Source organism: Lutra lutra, chromosome 1 (assembly GCF_902655055.1).
Source record: "Lutra lutra chromosome 1, mLutLut1.2, whole genome shotgun sequence".
Lineage (NCBI taxonomy): Eukaryota > Metazoa > Chordata > Mammalia > Carnivora > Mustelidae > Lutra > Lutra lutra.
The window spans coordinates 28,014,424-28,040,628 of NC_062278.1; the positions used below are offsets into that span (position 1 = coordinate 28,014,424).

At 32.3% G+C, this 26,205-nt stretch overlaps 1 protein-coding gene across 6 annotated transcripts in view; it reads right to left on the reverse strand.

Annotated features, from left to right (window-relative positions):
* Nucleotides 1-278: 278 nt before the first annotated feature.
* Nucleotides 279-26,205, reverse strand: part of USP25 (ubiquitin specific peptidase 25) — a 131,074-nt gene continuing 105,147 nt past the window's right edge. For 3 of the 6 annotated variants that reach the window (XM_047721900.1, XM_047721870.1, XM_047721877.1), the window contains 8 exons: nucleotides 25,864-25,977; nucleotides 23,874-23,969; nucleotides 12,862-13,040; nucleotides 10,671-10,749; nucleotides 7,566-7,645; nucleotides 3,465-3,588; nucleotides 2,020-2,215; nucleotides 279-1,699 (listed from right to left, as the gene is read on the reverse strand). In XM_047721900.1, coding sequence (XP_047577856.1) covers nucleotides 1,527-1,699; nucleotides 2,020-2,215; nucleotides 3,465-3,588; nucleotides 7,566-7,645; nucleotides 10,671-10,749; nucleotides 12,862-13,040; nucleotides 23,874-23,969; nucleotides 25,864-25,977 — 1,041 coding nt within the window. In that variant the 3' untranslated portion in view covers nucleotides 279-1,526. The remainder of the gene's footprint in view (nucleotides 1,700-2,019; nucleotides 2,216-3,464; nucleotides 3,589-7,565; nucleotides 7,646-10,670; nucleotides 10,750-12,861; nucleotides 13,041-23,873; nucleotides 23,970-25,863; nucleotides 25,978-26,205) is intronic. The other 3 variants (XM_047721895.1, XM_047721884.1, XM_047721907.1) reach the window with 3 other exon arrangements.

Below are 26,205 nucleotides of genomic sequence, written 5' to 3' on the forward strand. Positions count from 1 at the left end.
CAGGACCTGAAAACCAATGTAGACTACTACTACTGCTCAGGAGAAAATTTAAAATCTAAACCAAAACACATTTTGATAGCAACAATGTGCAAAATCTAACCTTACAACACAAACAGTACTAATTCCTTGTCATTAATACCTTAGTAGTACATTGGTACCTTGATAAGGAATATTATATAATGGCTTAATATTTTCTTCTTCCTCCTCTGTCCAGGATCTCTGAGAGGCACTTACAGAGAGTTCTAGTTTTGACGACGCTATAACAAACATACACATAGTATAATGATATATTTTACTATGCTAACAAAGTATCATTTATAAAGAAATTTTTATAAATTCAAAAATAGGTTATTGGTAACATGATTACCTTTAAAGCATTGATTTTCATTCACAATATGACTTCATTAATCTTAAACAGCAGTTCCATCTACAAAATGTTCTACAGCTTTTTCTTTTTGAAAAGGAGGAAAATAAAAGCAGGTAAAGATATTCATAATTTCTAGTTCAACAATATCAACTTCATTTCACAGCATTGATTAGTAGAGAACATTTTCAATTAAAGTGGTATACAATTTACAAAAATAGAATGATCATATAATGCAAAACATTATCCTCCATTATGAAGAATGTGTGTGTGTGTGTGTGTTTGTGTGTATACACATAAACAGATTTTTTATAACTTTCACTATTAAATAGCCCTTATTCAAGTACTTTTTTCTGGTATCTCTTGAAATCATCACCTTGCTATATTATTTGTAAATACATAAAAAAATAAGAGGTTAATCTAAGAAAAAGTTAAAAGTTTCAGTGTGGTTGACTTAAATATCAGCCGTTCACTTCAGTGAAAACCTGATTTGAATTCAAAACAGGTTTAGGTGCCATACTAAGTTTAACAACTTAGTCAAAAATATAGATATATTTGTGTCAAATACTTAGTAAATTTCCAACGTGCTAACAGAGAAAAATTAAAAGTTCGTATTAATCTATTCATCTATTCATCCAATCTTACACAATCCCCAGACAAAATTCACTTATATATAACTAAAATGATCCACTAATATACAATATACCTGCTTACAAACACATAGGTAGCCATAAATAAAACTTTATTCTTTAATTTCATTTACAAGCTACCAAGTATTATGTATCGTACACAGTGCTGAACACTTAAATGGCTGTAGTCGTGGAAGGATCCAGACTGAATGGAAAGCTGTAAATAAAGAAAAGATAAAAGCAAAGTAATACTGTAACAGAAAGGTGGCAAAAGCATGGTTTTGCCATAATGAAATCAATCAGATTTGTAATTATACATCAGTTCTGGTTTAAAACAAAGTCTGAGCGCCATGCGATTCTCAGCTTTATTGTTTGCAGTCTGGCTAAAGACTGTATAGTCATTTTGTTTTTTGCAGTTATTAAAATAAAAAAGTTAAAAACTATAGCAGCAACAAGCAAACCCTGTGACAGGAAGGCAAGGGTTAAGAACTAAAAAAAGTTTATACAGTGTGTTTAGGGAAAGTGTGTGCAGTTTATCTTCCATCAGCAGGAGTTCGACTGAGGGACAACATGATTCGGGCAAACCGCTCACAGAGTTCATGTGTGGAATATGAAGGTAACTTCGGTGGCTCATGGAAACCTTTAATCTCAGTAGAACAATCAAGCAGTTTTGGTAGAAAATCTGTCAGCTTCTCTTGGAGGTTTGCTGTAAATACAAACAATTAGATGTAGACAAAGATAGAGAGGGAAAGAAATTATCATCTTTAACGTGATTTATTAAATCAGAGTGGTCAACTGATGTTTCATTTCAAAATATGCAAAATAATTACCATTTGGTGGAGAGAGGTAAAATATAAATGGCAAGGCAATGTATACAACTTGGTTTGTAAATAAGAAAAAAAAAGTAATGATGTCAATGTAAAAATATTATAGAATATAAAAAGTGATAAAAATAAATAACATCTAATTCTAACTGTGCTTAATCCAACAACTGAGGTGTCCACCAATAGTGGTGGTTAAACTTACACTCCATTTCTTGTCCAAGATAGGAACACCAACGATTTCTCATGTCTTCCACAGCAAGTATATCTTTCTCTTCCATTTCATCCACCAATAACAAGGGCAAAAATGGGACAATAAACTCATTCATGATAATCAGACCATTGTTTACTTCTCGATCCTCTCCAGATTCAAATAGTTCTGCTGCTTGCTCATTTAATTTCTTAATGCAATGAGGAAAAGAAAAAGAGTTTTGTTTCTTTTCTTTAATTAAATAAAAATACTTGTGTTAACACCAAAAATAACATAGTAAGTATGTTTACAGACAATATTAGAACAAACAGCAATAGGGAAAAACAATCTCAATCTACTCTAGAAAGAAGTCTCCTAGAAAAAGCTGTGCACACAATAATAACAAAAACAAAAACCTTTTGAAACTGGCCAATTAAAGAACTATCCTCCACAGATACAAACCACTAACATTTCAAGTTTTAAAAAACTCAAATGCAATAAAAGCAGCTGAGAGAAAAATAGTTAAGATCACAACCTCCTAATATTCTCATTCAAAAATTTTAAAGACATACTTCAGACTACAATTAGTAGTTTACAATAAAGAAAACATTTCAGCACACCTACTTAAAGACGTTTAAAGTACACTTAAAACATGTAACTTATATAGGTTCAAAAATCATACATTTTTGAATACTTTTGTGCATGTCTGTGTATTCTGTATAGGAAAAAATCATAACTTAGGTGCTCAAAATATATAACAGAGTGACATTAATAGTTAAGAATGAAATTCAATCAGAAAAAATGTATAAAGATGGAATTTTTGATTTTATACATATTAGCTAACTAGAGAAATAATAACAAAGTACTCCAGACATCTAGAAAGTAATCTAGTATAAAAAAACAACAAAACAAAACAAAAAACACACCTGTTAAAAACTTTTTTTTAAAGTTTATAAAACAATAGCAGTATTTCTACATATGGATAATAAAAATATTTGAGAAAAAAAAAACTACCAATGACTAGGTGAAAAAAAAGGATACTGTATTACAATGATCTTTTGACATACATACCAAACATACGATTTAGAAAAACTCAAAAAAATCTATTATTTTTCTGGAATAATAATGATTCCTCATGCTCTGTGAAGCACCTCTTCTCTCCCCAAAAAAAGGAATGAAGAAATTTAAATATAAAAAAGCAATTATTTTGATCCCATTTTAAGAACATTTCTGGTTTATCACCTGCAATATTTAGGATCAATAAAGAAGAAGGGACAATAAGGAATTGGGTGCATTCTCATAATCTCATAATCTTAAAGGATTATACCCAGATTATAGACCTCATCATGATGCTTTCCCCATCAGAATTTATAGTCAATCACTTAGACATGAGTCCGGATAATGTGTTCAATGTGAGATAAAATGAGCAAGCAAACACGACCTACATATATTCAACTTACTAGTAAACATTCTCTTCTATAATGTGATATCAATTCTTCATCATGTCCTCTGTTTGGGCCTTTGGACAAGAGTTCCTTGTTATTCTGATAAGCACAGATAAGGAACAGCAGGGAATCTATATAACTTAAAAATTAAAAGAAACACATAGCATTAATATTTCATCTTTATAAAAAAAAAGTCAGCTACAGTTGTAAAATATTTTAAGTATACATTTGTTTTGATTATACAGAATATTTACAATAAAAATATCATCTGATGTCCTATAAGCCTGAGAGCACCCTTTTAGCAACAGCCACATATGAAACCAGTTATACAGTTATGTCATAAACTAAAAAAAAAAAAAACAATAACAAAAAATGGAACTAGGAATTAAGAAAAGACTGGGAAGGGAAAGCCCATAATTGTTGAATTTAGACAGTTCCAGTCTTCTATGGAAACTGTTTACCTCAAATCTTCCATTTACAGTCAAAATTAAGACTGAATGAAAGCCTAGAATCTAATTTTTTAACAACATAATGTCATTTTTGTTTGAAGGACGGATCAGGTTACTCGAGGTTTTTTTGTTGTTCTGTTGTTTTTTTGTTTCTTATCACAAACATCATTTGTTTCATTCAGTGACCAGTCAGGTTTTTTCTATGTCTGGGCACAGTTCTCATCATAAAAAAATGTAATTGGTAGAGGGGAGAATATCCAAAAGAGACCTGGTGGAAGTAGAAAGGGGAAAGAATACTTCTAAATCTGAAAACTCTAGTGGAACACAAACAATAAAAAAGCTACTAACATAAAAGCTGGCAGGTCTTTTATATTCAATATAAGTAATATTAGTATGTTACATTAATGTAAGCCTAGAAGTTATGAAAGTTCAAACTAAGCTTTAAAAAAGAGGAGGGTATAAAGATACAAACATAGTGATCCGAAGGGGCATGTGCACCCGAATGTTTATAGCAGCAATGTCTACAATAGCCAAACTATGGAAAGAACCTAGATGTCCATCAACAGACGAATGGATAAAGAAGATGTGGTATATATACACAATGGAATACTATGCAGCCATCAAAAGAAATGAAATCTTGCCATTTGCGACGACGTGGATGGAACTAGAGGGTATCATGCTTAGCGAAATAGGTCAATCAGAGAAAGACAACTATCATATGATCTCCCTGATATGAGGGAGAGGAGATGCAACATGGGGGGTTAAGGGGGTAGGAGAAGAATAAATGTAACAAGATGGGATTGGGAGGGAGACAAACCATAAGTGACTCTTAATCTCACAAAACAAACTGACGGTTGATGGGGGGGGGTTGGGGGGGGTTATGGATATTGGGGAGGGTATGTGCTATGGTGAGTGCTGTGAAGTGTGTAAACCTGGCAATTCGCAGACCTGTACCCCTGGGGATAAAAATATATGTTTATAAAAAATAAAATTAAAAAAAAATCTAAAAAAAAAAAAACAACCCTACATTGGAATAAGTTTCAATAAAAAGCAGTAGTTAAAAATTTAATTTAAAAAAAAAAAAGAGGAGGGTAAAAATGTTTGAGTATTGTATTTGCCTCTAAAATAATTATCCTCTCTTAATATGCTGTAAGAAATAAATACAGCTATATATTTGTATAACTGAATATGAACAACATAAGCTATCTCCTTTGTGTGAGTTTTTCTAATCATAACATACCTTCTTATGGATTAATTCAGAAAAATATAACATCCTAAAAGGTGAAATAGTATAAAGAAATACTTTTAAAACTCTAGGTTACACTAAGTTTTACTCATGTGCTCAAATATACATCAATTCTATACTTCAAATGTTAAATGCACAAATGAAATTAATGACAACTCAAGTTATATACCTGAAACTATTTCATAAAAAAAACTAAGACTTTTTGTTTTACTTATGAAAGGAAAAAAAAGAAGGGAGTGATATAATATTGGATGTTTTGCACCACTAAATTAAGGTGGTCTGCAGGCACATCTACCTTTCTTTTATAGCCATTAAGTTCCTATTCCAAATGTCATGAATGTCATTCAGGGAGACATTTGTATTTGGCCTTCAAGACCGGAGTCACCTAAGAACAGCTCTAAAACAATGACCTTGTTCCAACTTTTCACTGAGGTACACAATTCCCATATTTTATCAACAACCTCTAAAGTGCCTACAAATATATTTTCAAACAAGTCAGAGTAAGACTCAGCAGTCCAGATACAACATCCTCATTTTTTAAAGGAAAAACAAGACCATGCAGCCCATATATTCTCTTTATCCTCATTTATACTATTATAAAATTATGGTTCCTAAAAACATGATTTCATTTCACTACTCTCAGACTTGACAATGGACTGTCAATCAGTATTCCATTCAAGGCTTTCAAGTGCTATGTTTTTATATTTAAAACAAAGACAGAAACTTTCTAACTTGCTAGCAGTGTATTTAAAATGTAAAATTAACATTTCTTTTTATGATATTCCATAAATACTATTTGTCACCATTACTAATTTTCTAGTTGAACTTTCCAATTCAGTAACATTTGCCATCCCAGAATATTTACTTTCTGAATAAGTATATATTTGAGAATAAGCAAATTATGAAATTAAAACACACTTTCAAGTTATATCTTAAAATCCTTTAACAAATGTTAACTAAGAAAAGCTAATATAGAAGTTAATGCAGAGAGCAAGAAAGTGACAGTTTCACCTTTTTAATTCTTATTGAGTGAGAAAAATAAATACTTCTTGTACTTACCTGACTTCATTAAATCTTACAAGAATAGAGATCTCTATTTCAATTTTTCTCTCCCTAGTTAATTGTGTGACCTTGAAAAAGTTATGCATCTCTATGGAGACATGTGTAAGTAAACACAGTTTCTTTATCTATAAAATGGAAATGCCTTATTGATCTTAGATACTCTGTTCAATTATAAGATCACACTACTATTTTTCTCAGAAATATTAATCTTACGTATTCTAGAGTGAATCTGAATACTTCTTTTAAAGAAATAAAACTCTAATCAAAATAAAATAACTCATAAAATGGAGCTACTGATTAATCAAAATACTTTTCTATTTCAGTAACCAAAGTGAATTATCTTATAAATTACACAGTATTTGCGACGAGCACTGGGTGTCGTATATAAGCGATAAATCGCTGAATTCTATTCCAGAAGCCAATATTGCACTGTGTGTTAATGCAATTTAAATTAAAATAAATAAATTACACAAGGACTAGGACTTTAATAATTTGTGTTCAAGTATTAACACTATTTTTAAATTCTGGGTAACTTCTAAAATTTGGTAGGTGTACATGGGATGGCACTGTGCACTGTCCCACAAACACAGCAGCACGGTCTGACAGAACTTTCTACATAAGAATATTTAAAATATAGCACTTCTAAAAAATAAATCACTAGTCAAATACATTCATATTAAAGAATGAATTAAGAAATATGTGAACAACATGTAAACGCAAACTAGTGAATAATGTGTAGGTAAATAAGTCAATATGCATCTTTTCTTAATAACATTTAAAAGTAAATAATAATATAGTTTAATAGGTAGAAATTCTTTTAAAACCATTTGTAATTTAAATGAAAAATTATCTAAAATGTGTCTGCAGTTACAATACTCAGAAGACCAGTGATCAATTCTCTACAGCGATATTTTTACAGTGACTGCAAGTTTGGACAAAGAGATTAGAAACACTATTTCTGCTCTGAAGTCAAGATTAGACTCAGAAAGAATATGAAAAAGCTGGAGACTGAAGGCAAATGTCAGGGAATACAAAGAATTCCTAGTGTTGGGCTACAAGCTTCTTTGGTCCCCAGAAAAGTTCTAGGCTTCAATCTAATCCTATTGCATCCTAAATTTCAACTATAGTATTTAAGGGCTGATAGAAAGACTAATGCCAACCTTATAGATTTAATTGAAAATGGAAAATATACAGGGTATAGAGGAACTCTCTGTACTAACTACACAACTTCTCTGTAAATTTAAAACAGAATATTAAAAGTTTATCAAAAATATGTATTGTAAATAAAATATTATCTATAGATGAGGTTATATCCAAATAGAATAAGTACAAAAATAGTATCTGACCACTATGCCTTACCTTTCTTTTTGAAAATTCTCTAGCCCAGTTATGAGATACATGGTTGTTTCCCTGAATTTCCTATAATCTTGATGCCACTCCTGTAGGTGAAAAAAAATTTTAAAAGAATGCAGAGTAGGATATTAAAACCACAATGAAAACTGTTCTTAAAGTAATGCATTGTTCCCACAACTATTCAAATTAACAGTATCAAAGAATTTAAAATTAAGGTAAACTAGACCTAAATCAAGACTTTCAATTTTGATAAGTTAAGATTACTTCATTAGTATAATAATAAATATAAAAATTATTAGAAATTAATGAGGAATTAAATAATGATTCACTACAGCAGAAATACAAACACAAGATAATCTATCATGTTTTCTATCTCTCAAAAATTCTTTTGTATAATGGTATATTATTATTATTATTATAGATGTACATCACACTAGATGTGGGATGTTACTAGTAACTAGATGTTACTAGTCTAACAGAATGAATACTGAAGACTATTATATGATGAAAAATGTTAGGGAACTAAAAGAAAAATGTTATAATAAATTTATTTAACCTTTTTAATTTTAACAAGTTTATGTTAAATTTTATTTTAAATATGTTAGCTTTATAGTTTATTCATCTGAGATATGGCGAAAAGAATAGAAGCATGTCACATTTCAACTGCCCTCCCTCCAAAAACCCAATCATCACGCACGTAATAAGACTCAACAATTCAGAAATGACCAAAATCAGGACTTCTCTTTAACTTACTAAGAGAAAAACAAACAAACAAACAAAAACAAACACTATTTCAAGGAAAACCATAACTAAATTCAATACAGGATTTAAATGAATAATTAAAGTTAGCTTTTCTGGAAAAGTTTCAAACTGCCACTCTATTGTCATTAGACTTGCCTGAGAAGTTGGAGTAAGCTTTTTCTGTGAAGACTTAGCCAAGAAGTGTTTTAGGCTTTGCAGGCCATGCAGTCTCTGTTGTCACTATTCAACTCTGAGATGTAGTGAGAAAACACTCATACCCAATATGTAAACAAATAGCTGTGTTCCAATAAAACTGTTTTATAAAAACTGGTGGTGGGCTAAATTTGGTCTATGGGCCAAGGTTTGGTGAGTCATGACTCAGCGCGAGACAAAGATATGTAGGACACACAGAATTCAAAAACGTGTCATGTAAATACATGTAAGATTTAATGGTTCTACAGTTAGAATATGAGGAGTGCTCAGAACAAAAATACATTGAATCCAATTGGATGAAGAGACCCTGGGGAGAGACTGCAGAGTCAAACCGTAATTAAAAATCAAGACCATATTTGATTTGAATCTTGGGGACAAACAGAGTGAGGAACCCACATGCTTGTCATCTCTGGCATATATCATGTGTACATTTATTTGTGCATATATATTCTCAGATTTTTCATTCTGCTATATTGTTCTAAATTACCTACCCTTAAAGCATAATGGTAAAGAATGGTACCTTCTCCTGATTTCTAAAATAAGCTTTCCTACCTTGTTCTTCAAGAATGTCTGAGTTAGACTCAGATGTTTACATTTCATAAATTTTTTTAAGTATTACTTAAGTAATTTTTATACCCAGTGTGGGGTTTAAACTCATGACCCCGAGATTAAGAGCTGCACATCCACTGACTGAGCCAACCAGGCACCCCCCCCATAAAGTTTTTAAAATCAGCTTATCAACCTCCATCAGACAACTTGCTAGAAGTTTGATAGCGACTACACAGAACCAATAAACTACTCTGGGGTAAAATGGCATCTTTATAATACCAACTTATCCAAACATAGTGTGTATATCCATTTATTCAGGTCTTCTGTTAACAGCTCCTAAAGTCATGCCATCTTTTGCTAGATTTATTTCTAGTTACTGCATACTTCTTGATGCTATTATAAATGATGTCATTTTTTAAAATTTCACTTTCTGATTATCTGCTGCTGGGTTAATGGAACAAAACTGGTGTTTGGCAGGTTTTACATGTTGCAAAACTCTCTTATTAATTCCAATTAATTTATCTGTAGATTTTGTTTGTATTTTCCAGGTGTAAAATCTCCAAACAATAACTTTATTTCTTTTTCTCCAATGTTTACTTTTTGCTTATTTTTGTTGACTTGCTGCCCACTTGGAATTTCCAGGACAATTCTGAATAAAGTGGTTGCAGACATCACCATCTTTCCTGATTACAATGCTCACAATTCTATATATTTGCTAATTTTGCTGTTTTTGAGACACTCTTTAGGAGATTAAAGTTGTTGCACCTTGTATTCCAGGTTAGCTAAGGATTTTCATCAAAAATGAGTATTTTTTGTATATGTTAATGTGGTGAATTACAATAACTGTTTAAGGGAATCTAGAATAATTAAGTTTGTAAATAGGACCAAACATTAATCAAAAACACTATGAAATAAACTTAAAATTTACTAGATTTATAAATTTAAAAAGACAATGTGTTGGGACACCTGTGCTTAGATGGCTAAGCATCTGCCTTCAGCTTGGGTCATGATCCCAGGGTGTTGGGATCCAGTCCCTTACTTCTCCCCCTACTTGAGCTCTTGCTTGCTCTAACAAATAAACAAATAAAAAAGTTTTTTAAAAAGCAAAAAAAAGACAATGTATAAAGTTAAATTTAAAAGTCTGAAAGAAAACTAGGTATTTGAATTGATAAATTAAAAAAAATACTAATTTTAAAGCCAAAGTTCACAAAAAGAATTTTGTGTACAAAATTACCATAAGCATGATATGAGCATTCATGCATGCTCTCTCTCTCACATGTACAACAGTGTCCAATAATGACAGATGTATTGGCATACAACGATTAAGGCAAGTTTGCAACCTCCTCCCCAAAATATCTGATGAGGCCAAGAAAGGAAAAAGTACAGCACGGCTTCATTTGAGAATGCAGGTTCTGATAAATTTTTTTTAAAAAGGATGCAGGCTGTGTTAACCATGCTATAATTTGCTAGCTGTGAAAATTCTGGGCCGGTTACTTTACCTCTCTATACCTTATTGTCTCCTGTGCTCAGCTGTGCTGAAATGAAAGGGAGATGAGTGAACTACAGAATTCCTCAATCTACAGTTTAACCTCTCAAAGGGCACATTACCTCATATTCTTCCAAATTTACTTCTTCAGGTTTTATCATTTCAAGTTTGGCTTGAGCAACTTTCATTATGTTGTGACACCTTCAAATAAAAGAAATGCATTCCTAAATCAAAAGCAAAATTCATAAAAACTGAAAAATATGTGACATAAAACTAAACTACCCAACACATATGAAAATAAAATCCATTGTCACTAAGCAACACTTTTTTGAGGAAGCAACTCCCAAATAACCTTAATTGAAAATAGTTTTTAGATCAATGATGGATAGTTACAAAGCACATAAAGAAGACAGCATCAATAATTCTAACTCAAATTTACGATGTTATATTTACATATGGCGTTTAAATTACACTCTATCAATATATATTGCATAAGTTAAAAATGAAATGTTTTTTTTATGATGTATATCTAAGCAAGCCTAAGAAACATTAAATCTCATTTTCCCCTTTCAAATGGCATTATTCATAAATAGCAAAAAAAGAATCCAAAATGTGGCTATCATTTCAGGTAACAGAGACATTCTTATGCATAGAATCATTGTTAAAGAAATCTCCGCAGAATATTTTTAGTTATCACATGGATCTCACTTTGTCTTTCAAGTATAAGAGAAATTAAACTATCAAACAATTTGACCAATTTCCAGTCCCCAGGACAAAAACTGCAAAAGAGTGAAAAGTCAGTGTGATTACCCCACCAATATTTTCTCCATATTCACTGGAACATGGTGTACTAACAACCCAAATAATAAGAATCATAATCAGTCATATTTCTGAGCGATTTGTGGTGGGGTTATATGTAAAATAAGTGATGCTCCCAGTACTACTAGTAAAATAGTAATAGCTAACAGTCACTGAGCACTGTGTTGTCTATCAACTACTGTTGAAGCCATTTACTTGTATTATTTCAGTTAATCTGAAATTTCACAGCGGACACATGGTAAAGCAGGAATTTAATCCTGAATGCTTTGTTTTTCGTATATTCTCCTCTGCTATACATATTTTTAATTTTGAGATATTCATGAAGAGATAATCATTTATTTCAGGATTAAAATGGACTACAATGAACTCCAAGATAACATAAATGCTTCTGTATTCTAAAAATAACATCTAATACCTGGATCTTTACCCAAGGCCTAGATTGCTTTAATGGAATTCATTCTAACTAGATTGTATTTTAATTTTCTAATATTACTAAAAAAAAAAAATTCTAGGGATTTTATACAAATTTCTATGGGAAAACATTTTTGGGTAAACCAAAATACAGTAGATCCTTTAACAACATGGGTTTTGAGGGTACACTTACACACAGATTTTTTTTACAGTATTATGTTTTTCCTTATGATTTTAGTAACATTTTCCTTTCTTCAGCTTACTTTATTGTAAGAATACAGTATATAATATATATAACATATAAAATATGTATTTATTGACTTTACGTTATCAGAGGCTTCCAGTCAATAGGAGTTTATTAGCGGTTAGGTTCTGGGGGAGTCAAAAATTATACACTTTATGTGCAGATTTTTGATTGCACGGAGAGTCAATGCCCCTAATCTCCACACTGTTCAAAGATGAACTGTAATTCAACGATTTTAAGACTTCTCTTGATATCAGAGGGTATTAAACTATTTTATCTGTGTCTACATTTAAATACTTTTCTCTAGGGATTCCCAAACAAGGTAATTTTGCTCCTCAAGGGATTATTTGGCAATACCTGGAGACACTTTGGGTTGTCACCGCTTGTGGGAGGTGCTACCATCATTTAGAAGGTAGAGGTCAGGAACACTGCCAAATACCCTGTACGTTATAGGATACCCCCACAATAAAGAACTATCTGACTCAAATATACAGTAGTGCAGAGATTGAGAAATTTTTTATTTCTCTAAAATACTGAGTTCCCAAAGGGCAGTGATTATATTATATTCTCCTGTGCATCTTTATATGGCTTAGCTCAGTACCTTGGTCAATAATTACACACACTAAAGCAATAAATAATTGCTCAAACTTTTAAAGGTCATGACTATAAACTCCAAGAAAATCACAAAGCAACTGTACAAATTAAGTGAAGTCAAGTTTTGTGCTCTATTTACTGTCTTCGTCTAGGTTAAAATAAACATTAAAAAAAACTGCAAAGAAAGATATTTTTAAAAAGACAATTTGAGCATATGAGTTCATTATTTCACATTTTTAAATTACCTTTCATCAAAACTCAAATTCCTATCTCCAAATTGTTCTAGCAATGTTTTCTCAATGATTTTCTTTGGTGCTTGGTTCTGGATAAAATAGACCACTACATGATGTAAACGATAATCTGTTTCTGGTGGGGTATCTTCTTGGGCCAACTTAACCAATCTTGAATACTCCAACTTAATTGCCTAGAAAATGTAACAAAATGTCAATTTTGATTAATTATAGTAATTAAAATCCTTCGATATTACAGCTTTAATTATTCTTGTGTTCAAATACATTTTTTTCTTTTAAAGTATTACAAACAAGGTAGTACATCTAAAAATAATGGCCCATATTCCACAGTTTTAAAGGATTTTCTAAAACTGACCATATGTGTACTTCCTCATCCCTTTACTGTAGTGTTGTTTTCATGTAGATAAGTAGTAAACTAAACAACAGACCTAAGCGTACTATGTGAATAATTTTGTAAAATTTATCAGTCTGGTCAGTCTACTCAGAAGTATCCTAAGACTGAGAAACCTCTTATCCTATGCTTTCCAGTATCAGTTTCATGTATATTTTGAATATTCCAAATTTTAGAGTTGAAATTCAGCTTCCTAGAATATCCATATCTGAAAGAAAAGCTGGCTCTTATATGCATAATAATACCACTGTAATTACCTTTTAAAAGAGTCTAAATAAGTCCTGAGACTGTAGGGATCACAGAATGAATCCCTTCTTGCTTTAAAAATATTTGAATTTTGTATGTCTAAGAATTAATTAATATTATCATTATTATCACCTTATGCTTGAACTTCCTTTTTCTTTATAAACAGGACACCTCAGAATTTATAACTATTATAACAGGAAACAGTACTGATACATGTTTCTACATATGAGCAAACCATTTGGAAAATATTGGCTCATAAAGAGATAAATGTAGGGTTATCTATCAAATACTGCTGTATACAAATAACCTATATGATTAAAAATACTTTTCATAATAATCATTTATACTGGACTTATATCTAAATCCTAGCTCTATTAACCATAAAAATTTTGGGGCCACAAGCAAAATAAGTTACAAAAAATCAATTCTATTAGAAAGTTTTTTGTTTGTTTGTTTTTATTTTTTTAAGAAGTATCCCTTTCTTAAGCAATTCCTGGCCAAACAGATACTATGATATATTTTATAGAAGGGAGAAAATGTAACTGACAAACACTAAATGAAACATTCTAGTTATATATTCTTATATTTCATTAAAGGGAAGACTAATAAGTCCTTTCTATATAACTTAGCACTATAAACAGAATTATTACCTTATAGCTAAAATAAATTGAGTTCTCCTTTTTGGTCATACATGCTGTGGTTAAAAATAGCCATGAAAACTATATTTTGACATGTAGGATATTAAGGCTCACTTCAATGTATACCTAATTAGCATACATAAGCTTTGCTTACAACTCTAAAATCCTCCCATTTTCCCAATTTGAAAAAAAAAAAGGCACACATATTCATTTAATAACCAAACTATACTAAATTTGAGAATATAAAACAAAAAAAAATCAGTCACTGTTCTTCCTTATTATGGTCTTCAGGCAACGACTGTCATAAACTCTTCCAAGTTCTTTTGAATATTTAAATATTTCAAGGTATCATGCTCTTGGCCAAAATCAGTATGACCAAAATAAAATGAATTCATATTGAGCCTCTTAAAAGTAATACTGTAGGTTTATAATTTAAGAAATTATAACACTAAATGGTTACATATTTTTTTTTGCCTACATTCAAAAGAGAGATTGTATATTTTTCTTAAAGAGCAAAGAGGTTTCTATTAGCAAGCTGGAATACATACCCCTCTTTTATTCTAAAATTATGTTTATCCCTTAATTTTGTTCTATTTAAGATTCTCCCAATTTGCACAAGTAAATGCCAAAGTTAAAATCTATATTTAAACAACTAGAGGTAAAAATGCACATTTAAATTTCTACAAGCGATTTTTCAAACACATAAAAAGTATGTTTTCACCAGCACAAATTGTTTTTTTATAATTGATTATTTTTATGAACGTCCTTCTAAAAAAGTTCTCTGATGTTTAAAATATACTGCAATCATATCTATTCCTTCAAAATTTCAACAGATGTTCCATGCCACTATATCTAGCCGAGTTCTTCACTATCATTACAAGCAAAGTTAACACTGCTGATTTGTCAGTTAATTCATACAACTTCCTCAGAATCTTGCCCCAGAATTGTGTTTGTCCTTTCCATGCTCTGGCTGCCTATGAAGGTAATTATTTAAGTTAACTACCACAGATAGTGCAACGAAACCACCAAACATTTACAGAATGAAATATAATACTAGCCATCAGGTAGGTGATGGAACTGCTTTGCAATTCATTTTTAAAAGTCTCTTTCACCAGACCTTTAACATGGTCCTACTATTCAGGTCCAAAGTTACCTATTCTGTCTTACTTCCTATGACTCTTCAACAAAGACTTCCTTCCACTTAGATCAGGCTTGTCTCCCCACAGATGCACTTGTGCCCTTGTTCCTTAAGTTCTCCTAATACATGATGTCCTTTCTTGTCTGTTCCCATCTATCTGTAATGACCCATTCAATAAGACTAGTTTCTTTCTCTTTTGAAATCTTCAGTTGCAAAGATCCAAATGATTGTACCTAGACTTTTTCTACCTTTCCAAATCATAATACAAAATCATATTCTAAATGTATAATTTTAACTTTATTTTGCTATAACTATATACATATGACAGAAGATACCAAATATATAAACATACAATATATTCTGGAGACAGAAAGGTCTAAGGGAAAATCAGACTAAGAATCAGAGAGCGAGGTATACTATTTGTTAATTGTGATATAAATTAAGTCACAAACATCTCCAAGTCTTAATGCTCTTATCTCTGAAATAAGATTTGTTGACTTCACAGAGAGTGTGTATGTATGTGTGAGTGTGCATATAAATTAAATGTTTATAAGCTATTTAAAAAAAAAACTGGCAGTGTACCAAAAGACAGAAGAAAACCTACTTCAAATCCCAGGGGATTGTCATCATATAAGCAATATGATTTGAAAACAGTGCAATACATACAGGAATTAAAGATAAAGACAACTCCCAAACTAAACTCTTACGAATTAAAATAATACTGTCTTAAATTATTCTTGGGCCAAAAGAATCAAAATCATATTAAAATTGGGATCATAGGATATCAAAACCTAAAGACATAGGAAACTTCCAATTTAACCAGTAGAGAAAAAGTGCATTTCAAGAAGCTAGGGGGGAGAAGAGGAGAGGAAAGAAAATAAACTGAAGGTAGAAAAATAAAATAATGTGGCAATTAGATAAAAAAGGCCCAAAGTTTTTCTTTCCAAAAAAGTTGATGGAAAACCAACATATGGGAGAAAACTCACCACCACATATCAGAAAGGTGACAAAAATTTTAAAAAAAGAACTTTATAATTTGTTTAAAAAATAATACATATAACTTTATGCCAATAAACTACAAGTTTTTAATTAAACAGATGATCATCAAGGAAAATACAAATTACCAGAATTGCTTTAAAAGGTACAAAAATTACCAAGTCTTTGAAGAGACCCAGTAAAGTTAGAGAAGAACTGAAAAGGTTGCTCAAGATCTGTACCCAATAATGGAATCAGGCCCACTTTTAGAGCTGTATGGTTATGTTAAGTCTTCAAGGACCAAATAATTTCTCTATCTACACTACTCCAAAGTCTGAGAAAAGGGAAAAGCCTCCTTAATGATTACACATGGCCAGCATAATCTGAATATAAAATATTGACAAATATAAAAAAGGAAATTGGAGATCAAATTATCTATGAACACAGATGGCAACACTCATCCATTTTTGATAAACTACATTGTGTACAAAAAGAATACATAGAAACAGACAGTGTTTACAATGTTTAAAAAAGGGGGGGTCAATGTTAAAATCTTTACATTCTAAGGGTTAAAGACTACAATCTTTCAGAAGAAACTCTCTTTTAACTGAATTTGAGAAAGTGTTTTTAAAATTGTAAAGGGAAATCTATAAAAAATACTTTACATCATACTTGAAAATAGAACACTAGAGACACAGCCATTAAAATTATTTTCATATTTAACTATATTCTGAAGTCTGGTTAACATAATAAAAGCAGAAATGAAATAACAAGTATGATGGAAATTATTCCAATTATGAGATAATTATTCAGAGCCAGTGTACTGAAATAATGACATGAATCAACTAAAAAAATAAGAGCCCAATAAGGTAACTGGATGCAATATAAATAAATAAAAAATTTAAAAAATAAAGAATAAAAATAAATTAATTAGCTCTCCCACTATCTACCCTACCTGTAACTTGGTAGAATAAGTAGGAGTAAGTGCCTCAATTCATAAAAACAAACTTTTTTTATACGTATAGGAATAAATTAAACAAGAAAGGTATAAGACCATTAATAAAGTAAAATTATAAAACATACATTTGATTGAGGACAGTGCCCAGATATCAGCAGTAATAAACATGTCTTGATATGCCCATCAAGGGAATGGGAAGAAATTACAGGATAGTCACAATGGAATACCTTGAGAATGAACTACAACTATATCCAATAACACAGCTAAAGCTCCAAACATGTTGAGTAAAAGCAGCCAGACAAAACAAGGACCTGCAGTGAAAGATTTCAAGTGTATAAAATATAAGAACACTTTCTTATGTTGTTAGAGATCCAGTGAACGTCTTCTTTTGGGTGGTGGAAGAATGAAGTAAGTGACAGGAAGGAGAAACAAGCGTAGCTTCTGAAGTACCATATGTTCCAGGCCCAACTGGGAGTTACATGGACATGTTCACACTGGTCATTGATGGAGCTGCTCACTCATGGGCTCTACTGTTTGGCATGTTTTATGCTGTCATAAATATACTTTTACAACTTTTGAATAAACAAAAGCATAATAAAAATAGGCATTTTAGGGGCACCTGGGTGGCTCAGTGGGTTAAGCCTCTGCCTTCGGCTCAGGTCATGATCCCAGGGTCCTGGGATGGAGCCCCACATCTGGCTCTCTGCTCAGCGGGGAGCCTGCTTTCCCCTCTCTCTGCCTGCCTCTCTGCCTACTTGTGATCTCTCTCTCTGTGTCTTTTTTTTTTTTTAAAGGCATTTTAAAAGTCCAAAAAAAGTGATAAAGTTATGTCAACTAGGAACAACTGCTGGACCACCAAGAAGAAGTCTCATGAATACAGAAGTGTTCATACTTCATTAAAATCCTAAGGACACTTTAATAGGTATAGGCCCCTCCCCCCCAAACAAAAACAAAAGCAAACAAACAAATAAAAAACACACAAAAACATTTTAATGTCTTTCAAAGTAAATAAAGTATACAAATCCCATGATTATAATTATGGTATGACCCTCCCACTGCCACCACTGTATATAAACATACAAGTAACAAGTACTTTGTGAATACTTTCCTTCTAGCTTTTATATTTGCTCGTCATAGAAGTCTTACACTGCCTTTCTCCAAACTGCATCTTTACATGACAAAAGCTTCTCTCTTTAAGCCACTAGAATTTGGGAATTTTCTGTTAACAGTGGAAACTGACCGTAACATCATCAACTGGGAAAAGAACGCAGGTAAGCATCTTTCCTCGCTTATTCTTCCAGCTCTGCCTGCCTATTAACACTCATACTGCGTGTTTGCAGGGAGCAGACCCCATGTGCGAGGGCCTGTGGTTAATACTGTATCTGAGAGTGAGCTGATGATTCTCCCTAATAAACAGGTTAAACCTTAGCAAGTTCACTTACCCAGATTAAAGTTTCATTCTCCAATTTATCTTTTTATAGTAAAAACCAACATTCATCACATGGTTTACCACTAGCAAACATATATAACATTTTAAAAACTGATCTAACCATAATACATATGGAAGTCCATTTTTAGAAACAGGCAGAGAGTTGAAAAACTTCTCATAACCAAAAAGCTAATACAAAATAAACCACTAAGGATATTTTTTGGTAATGGGACAGAAGAGATATAGATGTATCTATATTATATTATACTATAATTACATATAATTATGTATAATAACAAATATTAAAAATAAAAATTATAAATATACTATATCTAATTTAGGGAAACAGTAAGAGAAACAGCTATCATATGTTAGTTACTGTGTTTTATATATATTTTATATATAATAAAATAAATACTAAAAATAAAAATTATCAGTATACTATGTCTAATTTAGGGAAACAGTAAGACAGAAGCAGCTATCATGTTAGTTACTGTTTTGTATATATATTCTGAAATGTTGATAATGATTAAAATCAATTGCCAAAAAAAACCCAAAAAAATGTTTAAATAGGCCAATCACTGTAGAAAGAACAACAACAACCAAAAAAACAAACTACCAAAAAAGGGGCCTAGGCCCATATGGTTTTTACAAGTTCTAACTTACTTTTATGGAATAGACAATTCCTATGTAAACTACAACACTGTATTAAAAAAAAAAAAAAAGCTTTCAAATTCACTTACTAAAGCTAACAAAAGCATAAGATCAAACCTGATGAAGATAGCAGAAAAAAGAAAAATACAATAATTTTTTATTAATAGAGAATGTAGAAAACCCAAATAAAATGCTACTGAGTAAAGAGTGTATACATTTGGGACGCCTGGGTGGCTCAGTTGGTTGGACGACTGCCTTCGGCTCAGGTCATGATCCCGGAGTCCTGGGATCGAGTCCCACATCGGGCTCCCAGCTCCATGGGGAGTTTGCTTCTTCCTCTGACCTTCTCCTTGCTCATGCTCTCTCTCACTGTCTCTCCCTCAAATAAATAAATAAAATCTTTAAAAAAAAAAAAGAGTGTGTACATTTGAATTCATGAAAATAAAAATTTACTAAGAAAAGTGCTTTAAGAAACTACTACAGAAAACTTATAATACCTTGGGTCAAAGAAGACTTTTGTATAGCAATGAAACTCCAGAATCCAGGAAGGAGAGAAAGATTTGAAAGCAGTGTTTTTAAAACTTCTTTATGAAATAAAGGTACAATAAACTAACTCAAACAGAAATGACAGACGGAAAAAACAGTGCATATATCCATAAAGAGTGTAATATAGGGGCATCTGGGTGGCTCAGTCGTTAAGCCTCTCTCTGCCTTTGGCTCTGGTTGTGGTCCTGGATCAAGGCCCACATCAGGCTCCTTGCTCAGTGGGAAGCCTGCTTCTCCCTCTCCCATTCCCCTTGCTTCTGTTCCCTCTCTCACTGCCTCTCTCTCTGTGTCAAATAAATAAATAAAATCTTTTTTAAAAACGAGGGTAATATATAATAAATGAAAAAACACATCTATACTATGGAATACTAAATGCAGGTAGAAAAGATAATGTGGTAGATATACTGCCTTTATTTTAAGAAAGCCCTCAATATATTTCTGAGTGATATGTTACAAAATAATATAAATAGTAAAATGTAAAAATGAAAAAAAATTCCCTATATATGCATGATTGCACAAACAAAAGGAAGAAATCAGAAAGGTTACACAGTGATCACAGTGGTTACACAGCAGTGGCAGAGACTGCCATTATTAGTTTGAATTTAGACACCTATATATTACTGAATGATTGCATTGTGTACCTATTAATACCATTTTTAAATTTTTAAAAATGTTTTAAATGACAAATTTTTTAAAATTATGTATTAACAGCTAGAATTTTCCAAATGCTAATCATTTACCTATACCAGAAAACACATTAATGATAAACAACTGATATTTACATAAGATTTTATATGTGTGTGTGTATGTATGTGTGCATATATATACATATATACACATATATACATATACAAATACACACACACACACACACCTCTCAATTACAGATAGGTAAAAATAAATATACATGGATATAAGCTTCAGAGATCTGCTGCTGCCTCAAAATCAGAGGGTAAACTGAAAAAGAAAAAAGATATGAAACATGGAAAATATATAAAAGACAAGTCACAAAGGACATCCTAGGTAATGGTGAATAAAGATCCCAAAGTATTAGTTATACACTGGGGGTAAAAGAAAATCAGTGCAGAATGAAACAGGTTACAAAGCTCTGGAATAAAAGACTTACAGAAGATGTGTATTCCAGAAGAGATCTATTCCAAAATAAATTTCCCCAAGAAGGTAAAACTGACACCAGAATGTGGGAGATTTAAAACTGACAACAGAATGTGGGAGATTTAAACAAAGATTTTGTTTTTAGATTTAAAAAGATTTTGTTTAAAAATCTTTTAAACAAAGATTTTGTTTAAATCTCCCATTCTGTTGTTTAAATCTTTTAAACTCTCTAAACTGAGTTTAGAAGCACATCAGTAATACATATAGAAAACGAAGAAAACCAAAAAATAAAACAACTCCAAGGAAAACGAAAGCTGAGGGGGGGAAAAAGGTCAAAGTAATGTTTATGACTCAGATCAATCCTGAGTAGCATACATAGAAATAATAATACAAACTGAGAATTCTGTTTTAATCCAAATGACAAATTTTACGTGTGTGTGTATGTGTGTGTGTGTGTGTGTGTGTGTGTGTGTGTGTGTGTGTAGACAGATGGAAAGATGGAAGGATGGGAACTACGGGGTAGGGAGGGCAGGCACAGGAGAAGGAGAGCTCATTGTTCATATCCCTGAGTTGGGAATTCAACAGGAAATGTGTAAACCAAGAATCACAAAAACTTAAGCATTCTGTGTTTACTTAAAGATATGGAATTCATGCCAAGAGGATTAGATAAAATAACCGGAAACTGTTACTCCAGCGGAGATGGGGGTAGGGTGTACTGTTGTTTGTAATGTATCTAATTAGCTGGCTCTTTACAATATAGGCAGGCATCAATCTAAAAAATGTGAAATTCCCAATTCAACATAAAGATATCCAACTTGGAAAAAAGACATGACAGTGTTACTCTAAATGACAGATACTTTTCCCACAAGAAATGCATGAAAACTTCAGAAGATACATTCAGTATATTTTAAGAAAAGAAAATGTAGGCCACCTGGAAATAAACTGAATTTTTAAACAAAGTTTTGTGGGTTTTTTTTCAGTAACAGCAGTTTTTAAACCTTTCTTACTTAATAGGGTGATAAAGCATCCTGGGATCTGTTTGTTTAACACTTAAAATCCTATATTCCAGAAAACTCCTCAGTCTTGGGCACACCAAGATGGCCAGTCACTCTAACAAGTTCAAAAGTGTTTACTATTATAAGGCTACTATGCACAAGCCCTTTTTTGGTACTAAAGAATGAAAGAAATAGTGAAAATAAGCAGCTTTTTGAAGACTGAGTTGGATGAAGGCAGGGTATAGAAAATTAAGGGAAAGTTTGAGATTTTTAAGGTCAAGAAAGGAAGCATACAGTTTACTGCAGTGAACTGTATCTCAGTAAAGCCTTTCTGTTTTTTTAGGGAAAAAAACACTAAAAGGGGTGAGAAGCCAAAACAACTTGAAGTTTTTGGTAAGTCAAAATAAAAAGACAAACCATACAGTGCTTTCATCTTTCAAAAATGTAAGATCAATATATTGTAATTAAAATATTGTAAAGATCTGGTATAAGATGATGTGGAGAATAAAAGCAAAAGGAAAAAAAATTAAATTTCCCTACAACTTAAAGCCCACTCATTGACAAGCCCTTGAGATAAGGAGCTTGTGACCTTCCTCTAGAACTCAACCGCCTTGATGTTAACACCGTGCTAAGGATGAAGGCAACCTTATCTTCACATTAGCCTGATCTCCAGGATCCTATAAGTCTCCTTTAATATATAAAAATCCCTTTGGAAATTTCATCTCTAACCCCTACCCCCCACCAAGATAGATGTTAGCAATCATCCACTAAGCCTATAGCCCACTGATACTCATCTGAAGGGTCTCATGACTAAGGTCTTACTAGATGGTGATAAATCACCTTTTCCTAACAACATCTAGCCCCTCAAGGTCCTGGAAACCTTGCTTCTAAATTCCTTAGAGATTTATGCTATCCCTAACTCCTTCCCAATTTGAAAGTATACAATAGCCACCCCTCATAACCCCAGTGCAGCTCTTCCTGTCCCCAGGTCCTGTCCCTGTGCTTTAATAAAACCACCTTTCTGCACGAAGACGTCTCAAGAATTCTTTCTTGACAGTTTGCTTCCAAACCCCAATATTTTCACTTCATTAGAGGGGAAAAGATTTGGTCATGGAACAATGCAATTGCTTGATGGTCTCACATTTCTTGAAATGACTAGGATATTAAAAATTCAGGAGAAAACATTAAATGAATAAGAAACATAAAAATAAATGAACAAATCATTTTTGAAACAACCAAGTGAAGAAAGCAGTTTAAAATCAAATGATGGGGAAATTAAAAAAAAAAAAATATATATATATATATATATATGGTAATACTGGGTGCCTGGTGGCTCAGTAGGTTAAGTGGCTGCCTTCAGCTCAGGTCATGATCCCAGGGTCCTGGGATCAAGCCCCTCATCGGGCTCCCTGCTCAGCAGAAAGCCTGCTTCTCCCTCTCCCTTTGCCTGCCACTCTGCCTACTTGTGCTCTCTATCTCTCTGTCAAACAAATAATTCCAAAAAAAATTAAAAAAAAAAATATTGTAATACTGACAAATAGTATTACCAATGAGAAGAAAACAAACTATACCAGAAGCAATTACTCAGTTTCTATTTTCACTCATCAATACCTTTTATTCCCTTCAAATAAAAACACAATTCAAATTTTTGCTAACAACCCAAAGGTGAATTATTAGGGTAACTCAGGTAAAATGCTTTGTTTTTTGTTGAATTATCTGGGTTACCAAAACAAAATAAAATAAAACAACAAAAAAATCACTCTTAGATTCATGCATAAAAGAAACCCTTAGAACATCAGGTGGCCATGGTTAAGATAGGAAAAGAGAAATTATATAGGAAACAAAATTTAATTAAAGGAAATAAAATATTTTAAGAAGTTCATTTAAAAACATTAAAAAATTAAATGAAAATGTTAATTGTACCTTAAAGAACCCTGCTTCAGGGCCACACCTGTCATATACATTCCTGGATTTACCTATCGCCATGATAATACCTTGCATGTTCGGTGTCATCATGATCTGCCACAAGGAATTCAAAGTAAGAGTTTTTGCATGGTTAACATAAAAAAGTATCAAAAACCAAAATAATATCTTGACATGCAAGTTAAAAGTCCTTTGTTTTTCACTACTTGTAAATTAACCATTCCCTATTTTATGGCAGATACGGTTCAATATGCATACAAGTATCTTTCAAAATCATCTATACAGGGCCACAGCTAGCTCTAGATGGTACCTTTGTACAAACTGCAAAAAGGCAACCACCCTCTTCTGAACTGAAGAATTCCAAAAAGGCACCTCCTTCTTGACAAACAATCAAAAAGTGTTGCTCTCTGAGAACCACCTAGAACAAGCAACACTCTTTTTATTTAAAAAAAGTGCCTCTTGAAGGTTTGAGGAGCTCAGCAGGAGCTCAATTTCACCTCCACTTTACCCTGCTGGCTGGGCACCCTTACACAACAGTACGACCTGAACATCTGGGAGCTGCAGCCCTGAATCCACACGACTTAAAGTTCCCAGGTACATGCACGGTTAAACTGTCACTCCAATCAGTTACAAAAACAAAACAAAATGCATCTCTGCCAACAGCATAAGCACTTACACAAAAGACAGCATTAAATGATTAATCATAATTCTAAATTTTAAAATGCCACAAGGCTTACCCCAAAACAAGCACTCAGGTACTTGGTCAATAAATTAACATTTTTACTAAAAACATGGCAGTTTCCGTAATTTTCAAGCAGCAACATGGTAATGAAATAGTTAACTGGAACAATGTGCTGCTATTAAGTATTACATACTTAAGCATTTCTTTGTTTCTGAAGTAGCTTATCACTCTTAGCTGTTCACATTCTAAAATACCTATAAAATGGAACAACTCAGAGTACTATGAAGCTTGGTATTAGAGCAATCAAGAGATTGCATCCAACACCTCTGATTCACTGAACCTATCACCCAAATTTTGATTACACACTAAGAGTCACAATATACCTGATACCTGCTTCAGAAAATTCATCTGACCAGTTTCTATCTCCTAAACCAGCTTCTTACTCTCCTTATGGCCAATGCTTTCTTACACTGGCACAGTAATCTTCATGTCTTTGTGACACTGCTGGTTTCAGTGATTAACTCTCACATAATCGCTTAATTGTAACTTCAAAGTAAGTCTGAAACAAAGTTGCTTGGAAAAACTATTTGATATATATTAAATTCTCATCCATGCCAGTAAAAACTAACAAATGATAGAATTCAAGGTCTTCCATACTATTCAGAAACAGCTTTACTGGCCCTGGCCTCAAATACAAGAAAGATCAAATGTAAGAGTCTTAAGAAAAAAGTGAGAAAAAGGGGGGGATCTGATGGGACAAGGACAATAGCACATTTTCATCTGGATTCTCAAGAACAGTGTATAAAGCACTGGAAGGCATTCGATAATAATCAATCACTCAATTCACATTCACATGGAGGTTGCAGAAGCAAAAATATCCACCATCTAATTGCAATCAGGCTGTAGGATTTTGGGCAGGAAATAGTAGGCGAATTATGATAATACAGAATTCAAGTAAAACAGGAAAAAATTATTTTTAAAAGTTCAAAGTCTTTGCTACTTAACTAAACAAACCTTATTGTAATCTATCAACCTAGAAAAAACTGATCATATGTCTACATAAAAGAATTAACTCTAGAAACATTAAATTATTCTTTTGACAAATTCCATAAGCTTTCTACTTAAATTTTCATTTGAAATTCAAAGTTCTGTAAAAGCAGTTGGTAAGGTAATTTCAGACCATGGGTGGCCAAGCTATATGTTAATGCAGCAATACACATAAATGTGAAGGTGCATGCAGACCCAAAGTGTGTGTATTAAACAGGCACAGGTAAGCAGGAACAGTGCAGAGGTCTACAATAAAGGTACCTCGTCATCATAACCCCCCTCCTTTGACTCAATCATGAATTTCCCTACATGAGGAATCGCCACCTCTACAACTTGCTGGTTAGAAGGTGGTTGGCTTGTGGTATTTTCAGGTTTCTGCAGAAAAAAAATTATTAGTAGGAACATTAGAAAATAGAACAATGGAATATCAAGTAAAAAGGGCTGAGATTCCTGAGTTTTTAAAAAATATCTATACTTGCTTAGTATGAGATGAAACCACCCAAAACCAACATTAGATGTGAATGCCTTAATTAAGTAGTAACGTAAGATTATGTAACTTTCCTTTTACAACTCAACCACTAAAATTTTTTTCTACAAAGCATT